General features: G+C 41.7%; 1 protein-coding gene across 1 annotated transcript; it reads right to left on the bottom strand.

The window, feature by feature from the left end:
• Positions 1-3,447: 3,447 nt before the first annotated feature.
• Positions 3,448-9,469, bottom strand: AVPR1A (arginine vasopressin receptor 1A). Its single transcript, XM_055396357.2, has 2 exons — positions 7,581-9,469; positions 3,448-6,000 (listed from the first exon to the last, which is right to left on the bottom strand). The coding sequence occupies exons 1-2, from the start codon at positions 8,545-8,547 to the stop codon at positions 5,714-5,716; spliced, it is 1,254 nt and encodes a 417-aa protein (XP_055252332.2). The 5' UTR covers positions 8,548-9,469; the 3' UTR covers positions 3,448-5,713.
• Between the last annotated feature and the right edge of the window lie 4,918 nt (positions 9,470-14,387).

Below are 14,387 nucleotides of genomic sequence, written 5' to 3'. Positions count from 1 at the left end.
TCAAGTTTGTTTTTGATATCTGTGAGTCTTACTACATACATTCATTTGTGTTATTTCTTAGATTCCAAATCTAAGCGATATCATATAGTATTTATCTTTCTCTGACTTGTTTCACTAAGCTTAATATTCCCCTAGGTCCATTCATGTTGCTGCAAATGTCAGAATTTCATTCTTTTTGTGATGGAATAATATTTCATTGTATAGATATACCACATCTTCTTTATCCATTTGTCAAAGCTGGTATTTATTTTTATTTGTAGAATCAAGTCACTACACAATAAACCTGGGTAAAAAAATGTACCAGTTATTTCAATGTAATCCCATAAGCTGTTTTTTTTTTTTCCTGTAAAAGGCCAAAGATTAGATATAATCACAAAGCATTTCAATATTGTTAAAAACTGTAATCATACAATTGTCCCAAGAAAACATATTGAAATTCTTCTATACAGCTTAATAAGCTAGGACATATAGAACATAAAAAAAAAACTTCCAAAATGGAATGCTAAATATACAACATCAATTCTTAGTAAATTTGCTACAATAATGAAGTAAAGCATCATAGAATATATTAAGTCAGAAACTCTATTATATAATGACAACTACTTTCAAGTGTGGAAATGCTAATTATTTTATATTAATACTAATCATTAATTATTCTGATATTACTATCAGATTTATTCTCAGATTTCCCTTTCTGAATTTGCTAAGTTGACCTTGGAACACAAGAAAATTTAATATACCCTATAATACTTTGTTTTTATTTAAAATATAAATTAATGTCAAATGATGATATATATATATTTTTTATAATAAAAAAATGGCATTTAATTTTCACCTATAATATATATTTTTTGATACTGACATACTGTAGACCACATATACACTTTCATTCATCATAATTTAATGTACCTAAAAATTGAGTTAGGACAATATTCTGAAAATGCCTATGTGTACAATAGGATCTCAGGATTTATGTGATTCAGCTCATTTAAGGCCTCTTGGGGACTTCAAGAAAATAACTCTTTTTATGAAGAGTTCTTAAATTTTTGCTCAAATTGTCAGAGGTCAAATTGTAATCAAGAAACATTCTCTTGTACTTACTCTCCATGTGCTACTCATGATGTCAAGTGCTGCTGATGAGTGGCACTGAAAGGACCGCTGGGAGAGAGAGGGCAGGGATACAGCCATTGCTTCTGCATCGCCAGGATTAACACCGGGTGCCCCTGCTGCTGCTGCTAAGTCGCTTGAGTCGTGTCCAACTCTGTGCGACCCCATAGACGGCAGCCCACCAGGCTCCCCTGTCCCCGGGATTCTCCAGGCAAGAGCACTGGAGTGCGTTGCCATTTCCTTCTCCAATGCAGGAAAGTGAAAAGTGAAAGTGAAGTCGCTCAGTCGTGTCTGACTCTTAGCGACCCCATGAACTGCAGCCCTCCAGGCTCCCCCGTCCCTGGGATTCTCCAGGCAAGAACACTGGAGTTTCTCTCTAGGTGGCTTCTATTATGGTAGAGTCAAACTCTGAAGCTATTATTTAAAGCTCTGAGTATCCAATTATATTACAAAAATACAGGCCTTAGAGTCTGAAAAACATAAAATTTAACCTAATTGGTTACTTTATTGTGAGTAACAGTGAAAGTTGTGTTTCTCAATCGTCAATGATTGTCCATTCTAGGAACTATAATAAGTTTGGAATGATATAATATATTAAGAGTTATTAAAGGTACTTTTAATAAGTATTTAATAAGTTATTAAGAGTACTTTTTTTTTCTTCTTTAAAACCACACCCAGGAATTCCCTGGTGGTTCAGTGGTTAGGACTCTGTGCTTCCACTGCAAGGGTCATAGGTTCCATTCCTGGTCAAAAAACTTAGATCCTGCATGCCATGCAGTGTTGTCTAAAAGTAAAAATAACTTCTTCTTGTAAAAACAAAAGAAAACAAAAACCATCCTTCCCTCAATTATGGTGTGAGACTTATTTGCAGATGATGAAAGTTCTGTGTGTAGGGCAAGTATTTAATTAAAGAATTTCATTAATTTTCTTCACAGTTATTTTTATACTTTAAAGACACATGTCCAAAAATTAACCCATTAAGCACTTAATATGTACTTAAAGAGGAGAAGGCAATGGTAACCCACTCCAGTACTCTTGCCTGGAAAATCCCACGGATGGAGGAGCCTAGTAGGCTGCAGTCCATGGGGTTTCTAAGAGTCAGACACGACTGAGCGACATCACTTTCACGCATTGGAGAAGGAAATGGCAACCCACTCCAGTGTTCTTGCCTGGAGAATCCCAGGGACGGGGGAGCCTGGTGGGCTGCCGTCTATGGGGTCGCACAGAGTCAGACACAACTGAAGCGACTTAGCAGCAGCAGCAGCAGCATGTACTTAAAGATGACTTTCTCATTGTCAGTATTTATCGAATGTCCAAAGAAATACAGCCAGTTTCTCCTTACTGGTAGATGTTTATCAGTTGCATTTCCCATACACATATGGGGCTTCCTGGTAGCTCAGATGGTAAAGAATCTGCCTGCAGGAGACCTGGGTTCCATCCCTGGGTAGGGAAGATCCCTGGAGAAGCCAGTGGCTACACACTCCAGTCCAGTATTCATGTATGGAGAATTATGATAGAGGGGCTTGACAGGCTGCAGTCTATAGGGTGGCAAAGAGTTGGACACGACTGAGTGACTAACACTTTCACTTTTCATACCCACATAGATACATTAATATTGTATACTTGAAGGATATTCCCCCAGATAATAGCCCAATAAAATAAGCTGAGGGAACACATTTATCCTTGACTGCAGCCCTTCATTTGTTACATCTCAGGTCTTCTTTAGTCAAGAAAGGGAAATCTTCCCTTCCCAACATATGCTTCTTCCTTACTACCTACCATTTTCTTTCTTCTGAAATAGACAATGAGGACTCTTCCGACTTGGGATATTGTTTTGGGAGATATAAATACCATTTCTGGGTGTATATCATTAGGAAAGTTTAGCGGCCTGATAAATTAAACTTCTCAGCCTAAACCACAGAGAATAAGGCCATGAACTTGCCTAGTGCAGAGCTAGCACCCAGATCTTCTGGTGTCTCCTCAGCCCTTGTTCTACCATCTCATCTCTCGATGCATTTAAAAGGAGAGAACACAGCTGGGGGGTTAAATTGTACCTTAGTTGAGAGATGTTCCTAGAAATGAGATTCAAACGGAATTTTTTCACTTGGAGATACATGTCAACATTTTGAAATAATCTATACAAGAACTATGAGGTTACTATTTTGGAATTGGGCTTAGGAAAAAAATGGGCTCTTGGGCCAACCCAAAAGGCTTTAGTTTTGAGCTGCAAAAGAAAAGTTGTCAAAAAGGCTGACAACGTTACAGAGGGCAGGGACATTGAGATGCTGCTGTGACTCAAATAATGAAGAATTGAAGAATTTATTTGATAGATGACTCATATTGGTCATTGCTCTTTAGGAGACATATTTGTTATGTTTTAAAAAGCAGAATTCTAAAACCTAGGTGCTAATCTTTATAAAACATTTGCAAACTATTTTTATATGCATATAAATCCAGGGAGTAAAACATCAGGGAATTTGCAAAGGTAAGAGAATGAAGAGGAGTGAGGTTAATGGTTCCAAGCTCTGACAGTACCATTCAATGCTCAATTTCTTATCTGCAAAGTTAAAAAAATATGCTAAATATGCTATCAAAATAACTATTACTTCCTCTAAGGGGTGCAAAGTATTTATGATGTATCCTCAAATCATTGCAGGGTCTCTAAGAAGGAAAAGGAGCCAGACAAAATAGCCCAAAAAACCCAACTGAGTTCCATTAATGAAGAATGCAGTAACAACAGCCAAGTAGTATCATAATGTATCTTTGTCTAGAAATGAAAGGCCTGCATCCAGAGGAAAGCAAAGGCTCTCTTTAAATTGGAAAGTTTTGGTTAGACAGAAGTTAGAATGCAGTGGCCGCTACTGACACTCTCCAATGAATCAGCAGAGCTATATTTAAATTTTAGGACTTTGTATGAAACCAATACATTCTGGTTAGTGAAAAGTAAACAGGAAAAAGCTGTGCAGTTTTGAAGACCTCCCCCACCCCTCAGAATACTATGATAAAAGCAAGAGGTAGCGTTCATATAGCATTTGACAGTTTAGGAAGATATTTTCATACACTTGATTTCATTTAGTCCTTACAACAACCCTGTGAGGTAAGTGTTATCAGCGCCGTTGTACAGCCAGGGAAATGGAGGCTTTATGTCATTTGAAGTCGTTTGCCTCAAGTCACCGGAGAAGGCAATGGCAAGCCACTCCAGTACTTTTGCCTAGAAAATCCCATGGACGGAGGAGCCTGGTAGGCTGCAGTCCATGGGGTCGCTACGAGTCAGACATGACTGAGCGACTTCACTTTCACTTTTCCACATTGGAGAAGGAAATAGCAACCCACTCCAGTGTTCTTGCCTGGAGAATCCCAGGGACGGGGGAGCCTGGTGGGCTGCCATCTATGGGGTCACACAGAGTCAGACACGACTGAAGCGACTTAGCAGCAGCAGCAGCAGCCTCAAGTCACGCACTTAATAACGAAGAAAGGCAGACTAGATGCAGGGGGGTTTTCTTTCTATTTCCTTGCCCTCATCCTGCCTGACCCTGTCTCTCCTCTACTATGAAACTGTTAGATGGGTGGGAGATCAGAAGGAAGGACCAAGTTATTTTTAATTAATCACGAGGGGACATTCAGTATCCTGAGTCACTTTTTAGAAGACTCAGAGCTATGAATCTGGATTTCCCAAACAGGATGTAATGATGGTATTAATATCCAGGATAACATAGGATACCTTAGAACACTGGTCTAAACATGTTTACTGTGTTCTAGAGAAAGGCTCCATAGTCCCTTGGGCAATCGTCTTTTCTGCCCTTCTAAGAAAATTGGGTATCTGTCATACAAATCTGACTTTAAAGCAACTTTGCAGTGAGAGCAAAAAGATATCATCGGCCAGCTGACAACATTTTCTCTAACCTTCAACTTCCTGGTAATCATGCCTTTCACATCCAATAAAATGTGAGGAACCAAAGGAGGAAGTTGCCAGTTTTAAGTGACCATTCTGAAACTGAGGTGATTTATAGCTTCTAACAGAACTTTCCCCTTTTCACCCTGCAACAGGCACCCCATGATCAATAAGCCTCAAGCTCTCATGTCTCTCCAAGGCACCATCCCATCTCCATGCCACAGTGTGTGGCTGCATTTTCTGATACACAAACTGATTTTACTGGACAGAAACATAATTTCTGTAAAGTCTCTTCCAATTCCTTTCAAACCCTAAGGCTGATGATGAACTTACTTTGTTCAGAAATAATGCCCCTGCATTATATGACTTCTAAACCAATCAAGCTTTAGTTATGTCAGAAATAAAAAGAAAGGAAACCTACAAAAAAATATAAAGCATGGTTATGATTATTCCTTTAGAAATATGGCTTCTGTTATTTCTGGGAATTAGGTCTGCAGATTTTAGTGTTGTGTGTTTTTATTAACATTCTGTATAAAACAATTTATAGCTTTTGCTTGCAGCAATGTGAAAAATGCAAGGAGAAACACAGTCTTGTACTCAACAGATTGATTAATCTTATCTTATATAAGTTCATTTGTCTAATAATTCTAGCTGGATTCAGTCAATGGGCTGAAAAGTCCATTACATGAGTCAGACTGTGTGAACACAGGGGGCTCAGGTTGAAACAGGAATGAATTTGATGGACTTGGAAGATTTAGGCGAGTCCTTCCATGTTCCCATACTGTTGGTGGGGCTTCGGTTGTTAGTGAAGGAAGTCTGTCTTCGGCTCATACTGTCGGAATCTTCTCTGGTGAACGTTCGTTTCACGTTTTGGCAGCATGGGAAGCTTTGGGCACAGTCGTGCAAGAGATGGCCGCTAAAAAACATGTATATCCAGGGGTTGCAGCAACTATTCAAGGAAGCCAGCAATGCAGGGATGGCGGTGGCCGGGTTTTCTGACTCTGTATGGAAAACATAAGGGGAGAGCATTTAACTAATCAAACGCAAGTAAAAGCACTGGATAAACTCATTTCTTTTATTGGTTCACAAAAGTGGGACAATGTTTTGGGTCAATATAGAAAATGAAGTATTTTGTTTATCAATCAGGGAAATAGTTGGTGAATGGAAATTGCTTGGTTGTAAAATATTTTCATGAGGAAGATGCCTTGAAATTAATTCAGATATTTTAAAACACTATCAAAATATTTAAGTAGAATGAGGGAGACTTTCAAGAGGCTAAGAATACTGAATCATTTATTAATAAAACTTTGAATCATTTGTGTTAGCACTAGCATATGCTAATGGAGACAGCACTTACAGAATGGCTGCCATTTCAGTGAAATCTCGAGTCCATAGCCACATATACCAAGCTGTATGCATCCTGATAACTTAGACAAAAGTATGACACTATGGACCATGTTTAGTCATTTAAAATTTTTTTAATATTAAACACATTCTTGTAGTAAGAACTCTTTACAGAAGGGGATAGTTGAACTAGGTCCCTGAAGGATGCAGTGTTTAGTTGTTTTCTTTGGCTAATTAGAAACTTCTTTTAATTTTAAAAGAAAACCCTCTTTGATTGTGGTTTGAACAACTAAATTATATTATGGAGAACAGATGAATTAAGAAATTCCAACAGTCTTTTGAACCATTTTTTTTGTGTGTTTAATTGCATTGTCAAACCACATAAATATAACCTTTTACAGTAGAACTAGGCACTGAGACTATACCTTTTCCAAAGATAAGAATAATTGGCAAGCACTGACATTTCCTTATTAAACATAAATTTGGGTCTTCTCACTCTTGTTAGGCCAGAATAAATTACAGATTATTTCATCAAATTTTGTGCTAAGATGCAGATCTTAAAGGTGATCATGATCTGTCACCAAGATTCTATTCAAAAAGAATGGAAATCATCAACATACCGATGCACAGAGAAAAAAATTAAAACATTATGTTAAGAAATGGAACACTAGCTAAATGCCAAATTGAAATGACGTAAGAATCTTCCTTCAAGTTTAATCTTCATACCCCCAGGACCAAGCATAAAATATGCACAATAACATTTGTCAGCTGGATGAGGAATAAATAAAACTTAAAAAAATTTTTTAAATCTTTCTTCAGAAAAATGTCTGTTTTACCCTTACTTTAGGGCATTTCTACAAAATTTTTACAGTGTGTTACTTTTCACAAGCTAGCAAAAAGCAGTTGTGACAGTATAAGTATTTCCCTGAATCCAGCAGACTTGAAAGCAGGGTATTAACACTGCTAGTGCTTTGACAGTAAATATTTCTGGTTTGTAACTGCGCGGCTGACGGGAGGGCACAGTTTCTGGATTTGTGGTCTTAGGAGCTGGTTACAGTATCTTTTAACCATTCCACTCAAGGTGTGATTCTCATTCACGAAGTTAAGAACTATGGCCCTAGACGATGTTATGAAAAGACTCTCTCTCTCTCCCCACTTCTCTCTCCCTCGCCAACTCCCCCCATCCCCAACACAGAGCCCCCATGGCTTCACTTTCCTCCGCGGTCCCGACACCTACCGACCCAGGAGAAATTCTTATCCCAGGCAGACCACATCTGGATAATGAAGAAGGGCGCCCAGCAAACGATGTAGGCCGTCACGATCACGAAGGTCATTTTCACGGTGCGGATCTTGGCGCGGGAAATGGTCTTCACGCTGCTGACACACCGCGCGTGCAGGACTCCTCGGTGCAAGGCGCCTTCGCCCGCGCCCTGGCGCCCCGCTGTCTTTCCGCGGACGTTGCGCCAGATGTGGTAGCAGATGAAACCGTAGCAGGTGCCCAGGATGACCACGGGCGCCACGAACACGCTGCCGGTCATCCAGGTCACGTAGGCCGGGAGACCCCAGGGCTGGATGAAGTTGGCCCAGCAGTCGTAGGTCTTGGTGACGTTGCTCACCTCGACCACGGAGAAGACGAAGTACTGCGGGGTGCTCAGCACGAAACTTAGCACCCAGGCGGCGGCGATCATGAGGCGCGAGCGGCGCGCCGGCTGCTGCAGCGTCTTCAGCGGGTGGCACACGGCGATGTAGCGGTCGGCGGTCATGACCACCAGCATGTAGGCCGAGGCGAACATGGCGAACACCTGCATGTGCTTCACCACGCGGCACAGCCCGTCGGGTCCGCGGAAACGGTAGGTGATGTCCCAGCCCAGCTGGGGCAGCACCTGGAAGAAGGCGACGGCCAGGTCGGCCAGGCTGAGGTGGCGGATGAAGAGGTGCATGCGGGACGTCTTGCGAGGCGTGCGGTGCAGCGCCAGCAGCACACTGCTGTTACCCAGCACGGCCACCACGAAAATCACGGCCAGCACGGCAATCTCCAGCTTGGCCAGCTCCTCGTTGCGCGTGTCCGCCTGCGGGCCGCCGTCTTCCCCGAGCGCCTCCGAGTCCCCGCTGGTGTTGGCACCTCCGGCAGCCAGAGGCCACCACCGGCTGGAGTTGCTCGCGGGCCCCGCGCTGGGGCTCCCGGGGAATCGCATGCTGTCCATGCAGCGCCCCCTCGGCCTCGGCGGAGGCCAGCTCCCTTCCCGCCTCCTGGCGCGGTGCGCTCCCTCCTGCCTGCGCTCGCCGCCAGCCGGGCTCTGCTCTCTCTTGCGGGCGTCTCCGGGCGCAGAGTCCCACCCAACAGATCAGCCGCTCTCGGTCGAGTCGCCCGTCTCTTTCCCTGCTCCGCCCTTTCTCAACTCCCGAGAAGCCGGGAAGGTGCGCTCCGAGTCTCCGAAAGCCCTGGACTCCAAACTCAAATTATTAATAAGGAGTTTGTTTCCCCAGATCGCGCTCCCTCTCGCCCCAGTGTTTAGAGGCTGCTCGGTGCCTACTCTCGCCACCTCCCTCTCCTCTCCCCCCAGGATTTTCCTTTCTCCCAACTTCCTACGTCGGCGATTTGTCCTTTTTGCATCACTGCTGCAGGGGTGGGGTTGGAACGGGCGAATTCCTCGGCGTATCGGTTGATGGTGATAGCTCCCCGCTCTTCTATTAAAAAAAAAAAAAAAAACTCGGAGAACTGGACGTGTCATACCTTTTCAGGGCTTCCCATCATTTCCTCAAGCCTCGGTCAAGAATCATCTTTACCCTGCACGTGACTTCAGTAGACGCGGTACTTAGAAATCCAGAGTCCACTGCCCGCTCGGGTGCTCTTGAACCTGAATTTGGCGCGTGACGCCCACCTGCGCCAGCCGGGATTTCTCCCTGCCCCGCGAGTCCGCCCATCCCTGGAGAGCCAGTCTGGCTAATTTCATTCTCAGGACAACTCGACTACGGGAATTTCGTCTCTCACCGCCCGGCTCCTCTGCACCCTCCTCTGCAGTGTAACAGTAACTTTTTTGATGCCTGTTGTCTGTCTCCTGCCTGCGTTCGCTGACCGGAAGGACGCAGTCCCTGGTCCCGAGGCAGCCCCGCGGCTGCCTGCGTGCACGTATCACAGCGGGGGAAAGGAATTTCTCCTGGTTTTCCAGTTTCCCCTGGGGCTGGAAGCGGGTTTGGGGGTGGGTGGGACTTTAAGAGTTTTCTCTAAACTAGATTCCGGGGGTTTTCTCCGGGAAAAGCCTGATTCCCACAGCTGGATGGGCGGGAATTGGGCCACAGGAGTCCGTGGGGACTTGATCTGCTTTACTGCCGAATCGTGGGGACATCTCTTCGGGTGAACGAAGAGCAGCTGCCGGAGACCGGCAGCCCAGGCAGCGCTGTCCAGGCTGGAGCGAAAAGCCGCCAGGCTTCTTGCGCTGCAGATGCTGCTGCTGCGAAGAGGCAACCTCTGGGCAGAAAAGAGATGCTCTGAAGCAAGAGGGAAAAGACCGTCTACCTATCGACTGGTTACTCTGGACGGCGGGAACCCAGCAGCGAGGCCAGGGACGCACAGAAATACTAACTGCGCGCTCCATCTTTCAACTTTGGTGAAGGTACACTCGGAAGAACAGCAAGGGGGAGATGTTTTCAGGCTATTTCACACAAGAAGAGGCTTCCCTGGTGGCTCAGATGGTAAAGAATCTGCCTGTAATGAGGGAGACCCAGGTTCAATCCCCAGGTCGGGAAGATCCCCTGGAGAAGGAAATGGCAACCCACTCCAATATTCTTGGACAGAGTTCCATGGACAGAGGAGCCTGGCGGGCTGTATAGTCCATGAGAGTAGGACACGACTGAGCAACTAATACTTTCACAAAAGTAGAAGGAGAAGGAAAAAAAAAAAAAAACTCCACTCTGTAGATATACGAACATGACTTTTTGGTCAGAACGTATTGTGGCCACGGTAGAAATCTGATTGAGAAGAATATCTATGAAATGTAGGCAAATAAACCAGAAATTTTTCTGATTTGCACAGTTCATGCATGCCCAGTCTCAAGGCTGTCACACTTAAGAGTGATGAATTCGACCTTGGGAGTCCTTCATCAGGGTTGTATAAGTCTCGGTTTATATATCTTTAAAATGGTAATGAAAGTACCTGCCATACCTACTTAGGCGGCTTCCCTTGTGGCTCAGCTGGTAAAGAATCCGCCTGCAATGCAGGAGACCTGGGTCCGATCCCTGGGTTGGGAAGACTCCCTGGAGAAGGGAAAGGATACCCACTCAGGTATTCTGGCCTGGAGAATTCCATGGACTACCGTCCATGGGTTCACAAAGAGTTGGACACGACTGAGCGACTTTCACTTTAACTATCTACTTATGAGATTATCTTGAGGATCAAATAAGACAATATTCTATATAGGGAATTTCTCTCAAACCTACAAGTTGTGCTGCATTAAGGAGTCAAAAGATTTGAAAAGTTCAGAGATAGCAATAAGTAAAAGGTTTCCAGATCACCTGTCTGGAAGTATACTTTAAGCAATTAGGTAATAGTCACTGACTCAGAGAGACGGCCTTCTTTTAAGTCACAAATTATATTATTAGTGCCACATATGAGAAATAATCTTGTCTGACCCTAGTGTCCCAGAGTATTGTAAAAGTGGTCTGTTAGCCAGAACCTGGCAATTTTGTTGCTCTTGGCTCTACACCTTTGAGCTTACAGGTTTCCTGAAGGATGGAATCTGCAGTACAGGGTCACCAAAGTTCCTTTTAGTGCTCTTATTCCAGAGAAAGGGTGTGGTAGACTCTCAGGAAATCATTCATCAGTGTCAAGCCCTCTGATTAAATAATCAAACTATATACAAATTATGAAAATAATTTGTTAGGTTACATTGGCCACACACTTGGAAGATACTCATCCTCAGTGGACAATAGTAGTAACTGTCATGGATTGAATATATATACACACATTTATATGTTACATAGGAATATATATGTGTGTGTGTATGTGTGTGTGTTTGAGGCAAATTCCAGAACCCAGTCCCTCTTTTAACCCACACAGTTTTAATGTGTCTGTCTTGGTTTTACTTTTTCTCTGTTCAAAGGAAACCAGGACCACTGAAATACTCAACTACCTGCTATGAAAATTATTCAGTGGAAGGTAAAGGAATCATGGTCCTAAAATATGAAAAAAACATAGTCATCATTTCCTGTGCTATTTCTTATGCTTTGTCTCCAAGCAATTTGTATTTCCTCTGCACTTGTATTAGGACTATTACTTTCACCATCTTACTCTCAGTGGATTTCAGTTAACATATTGTGGGGGTAAAATGATGAAAAAAAAAGGAAGTTGTCCTGGAGTAACCTTTCTCTGCCAGTCTTCCTTTCTCCCAGAATGCAGTTCCAGATGTTTAAGATATATTTCAAGTAATGGAAACAGGCACTTCTTTCCCTTACTAGCTGTATGACTTTATTTTAATCTTTGAGCTTCAAATTCTTCATCTATAAAATCTTGGTGATAAAACATAGTGCACTGTCTACAAAGATTATATAACTGTTTAAGTTTCTGGCATTTCATGGGTATTCAAAACATTAATTCTCCTTTTCTGCCCAAATATGTAAATATCCTCCATATTACTTGTTATATAGTCAATAAGATTTTTCCTTCCAATTAAAGTAGCATTTCCCCAATCCCTTTCTTTGCAATAGAATATAATGATATGTTTTCTAGAAGAAAAGAATTCCACAGTTGAGTACATTGGGGGAAGTGCTGTATCTGCATCTCATCCTCTCCTAGAAATTCATACGTAAAAAAACCTCTGAAAAAACTACTTAACTGTGTTTGTCAATATTTCAGTAAGCTATTTGACCATGGAAAAGACTCATCCTTTTACTTTCCCCATCCCAGGGGCAGGGATACCCAAAATCAATGTGCTACATTTCATTTATCATGTCACCTTATGCACTGCTTTATAGCTGCAATCAGTATACTTGTCTTCTCCTTAAACTTGCAGTTTACTTCCCCTTTCTTAGTGAGAAAGGGCAAGAAATTAGGTAGCCACAGGAGCATCCATTTTATTTCCGTCACCCACAGAAGCAAATTCTGATGCCTTCCCTTCAATTACAGATTAATGACACTCTTTTAAAAGTTAAAGGGCTATAGTCTGGTATTCATACAGTTACTTCTAGCAAATCAACAAATATTTGCTGCACATCATTCTGCTGGGTCTTGGGCTGGATACAAAGAAATATGTAGTGGTCACTAACATTTAGTAAACACTTTAGGCCAGGCACTCTTACAAGTGCTTTACCTCATTTAATTCTGCTAGTGACTCTATAAAGGATGTACTCTTAATATTTTACCTTACATTTGAAGAAACAGATGCACAGAGATGTTAAACAGCTAGCCTTTGGTGACAGCTGGCCAGTAGTGGAACAGGGATTTGAACGGAAGCAGTTGACTCTGGCAGGATTGATAATCTTAACTGTGACACTGCTACCACTAGCGAGCCTCATGTTCTCGCATGTTAGACTCAAATGGGGTACTTATTTGGTTATTGAACATTCTATCTTTTTGGTAGGTTCTCCTTTAAGCCGAAGAGATCAGGTGGAATCTGCTCCAGTTTCTCTATATCTTTGATTTTCTCTTTAGTAAATTAAGTACACGGCTTCTCACGTGGTTCAGTGGTAAAGAATGCACCTGTCAATGCAGGACATACAGGTTCGATACCTGGGTCAGGAAGGTCACCTGAAGAAGGAAAGGGCAATCCACTCCAGTGTTCTGGGAACCATGGAGTTGCAAAGGAGTAGGACACAGTTTAGCGACTAAACAGCAACAAAACTAAGGTAGTAGTAGTGTACAGCTAATAATAAGAGAGAACAGTGACATTTACCAGTACTGACTAGGCTGTTAATTCATGAACTAAAAGTTTTATATTTATTATTTCATTTAGTATTTCAAATAATATTTTTAAATGAACTGAAATAGGTATACACTTAGTATTATCCCACTTTACAGATTAATGACACAAAGGTTAGGGAGGTTAAGCAACTTAATCAAAGTCACAAGACTCCAAGTGGCTGGGCTGAATCACACATTAGTCCATTTGAAGTCCAGGCCTGGGTTCTAACCTCTACACTGTACTATTTCCTGTATACATCACAAGAACTTAACACATATTTGCAGAATTAACAAATGTAATAGAAACTGTTTTTTGAGTGCTGAAGGAACATAAAACTCAGAAAGTGCTTGATGATTGAATAAATTAAGGAAGAGTTCTTCAGGAGTTATTTTTGAGCACCTGAATCTCTCTAGTGTCTTAAATGTTCTAGTCATCTCTCTGCCTTACTCCCAGGTAAGTGCATATTTTATTTTAAAATCACCCAGAGAATGATTCTCTTTCCCTCTGTCATACAAACACACACAAGGGATTCTACAAAATGATGTATGTTAAACATGAACAAATGTCAGGTCTTCATTATAGTTACTCTATGGAATCAAATGAAAAAGGAGAACACTATTTGGTTCTATTTATATATGATTAAAATTGGCTTGCAGGTTAGTGTACAGAGCTATGGCATTAGAGAAAGTCTACTATGCTCAATAGAATCTTAAGAATCCTAGTATTTATTGACAAAAAATTGAAATCTTACAACTTGTTTAGAATTTTAAAATTTCTTTATAAGTCAGTCAAGGCAGCAGATTTAGTAGAAAAATCACTTCACTGCAAAAGAAAAGTTTTCTAAATTCATAATTATTTATATCATATGTTCAGAAAATGTTTGCATTTAAAAATTATATGGTGAATTTAACTTAAAACTTTAAAAATAAAGGCTCCTTTAAAACACCGAGTTTAAGAATTTTGCTCCTGATGAACTAATACTTATTTGAGTTCCCTGCATATTCATGGTTCAGCAACTTTGATATTATGCTTAAAATCTGATAGTCATCAAGACACATTCTTTTAGCAAGTTGGCATCATTGAACCTGCTTCTGTGAATTCATCAACTCCTTTTCTCACAAGAGAAAAGATTTATGTTGTGTGACGGG

This window comes from Moschus berezovskii, chromosome 6 (assembly GCF_049115385.1).
Source record: "Moschus berezovskii isolate FMDL1 chromosome 6, NW_MosBer_1.0, whole genome shotgun sequence".
NCBI classification, from domain to species: Eukaryota; Metazoa; Chordata; class Mammalia; order Artiodactyla; family Moschidae; genus Moschus; species Moschus berezovskii.
Note: the sequence above shows the minus strand (reverse complement) of the source record. Positions and strands in the feature narration are given on the sequence as shown.

Coding starts and splice junctions, on each gene's coding strand:
- AVPR1A (XM_055396357.2), bottom strand. CDS start 8,547: ATGGACAGCATGCGATTCCCCGGGAGCCCCAGCGCGGGGCCCGCGAGC. Junction 6,001..7,580: donor TAAGAATTTCTCCTGGGTCG/GTAGGTGTCGGG, acceptor TTTTCCATACAG/AGTCAGAAAACCCGGCCACC.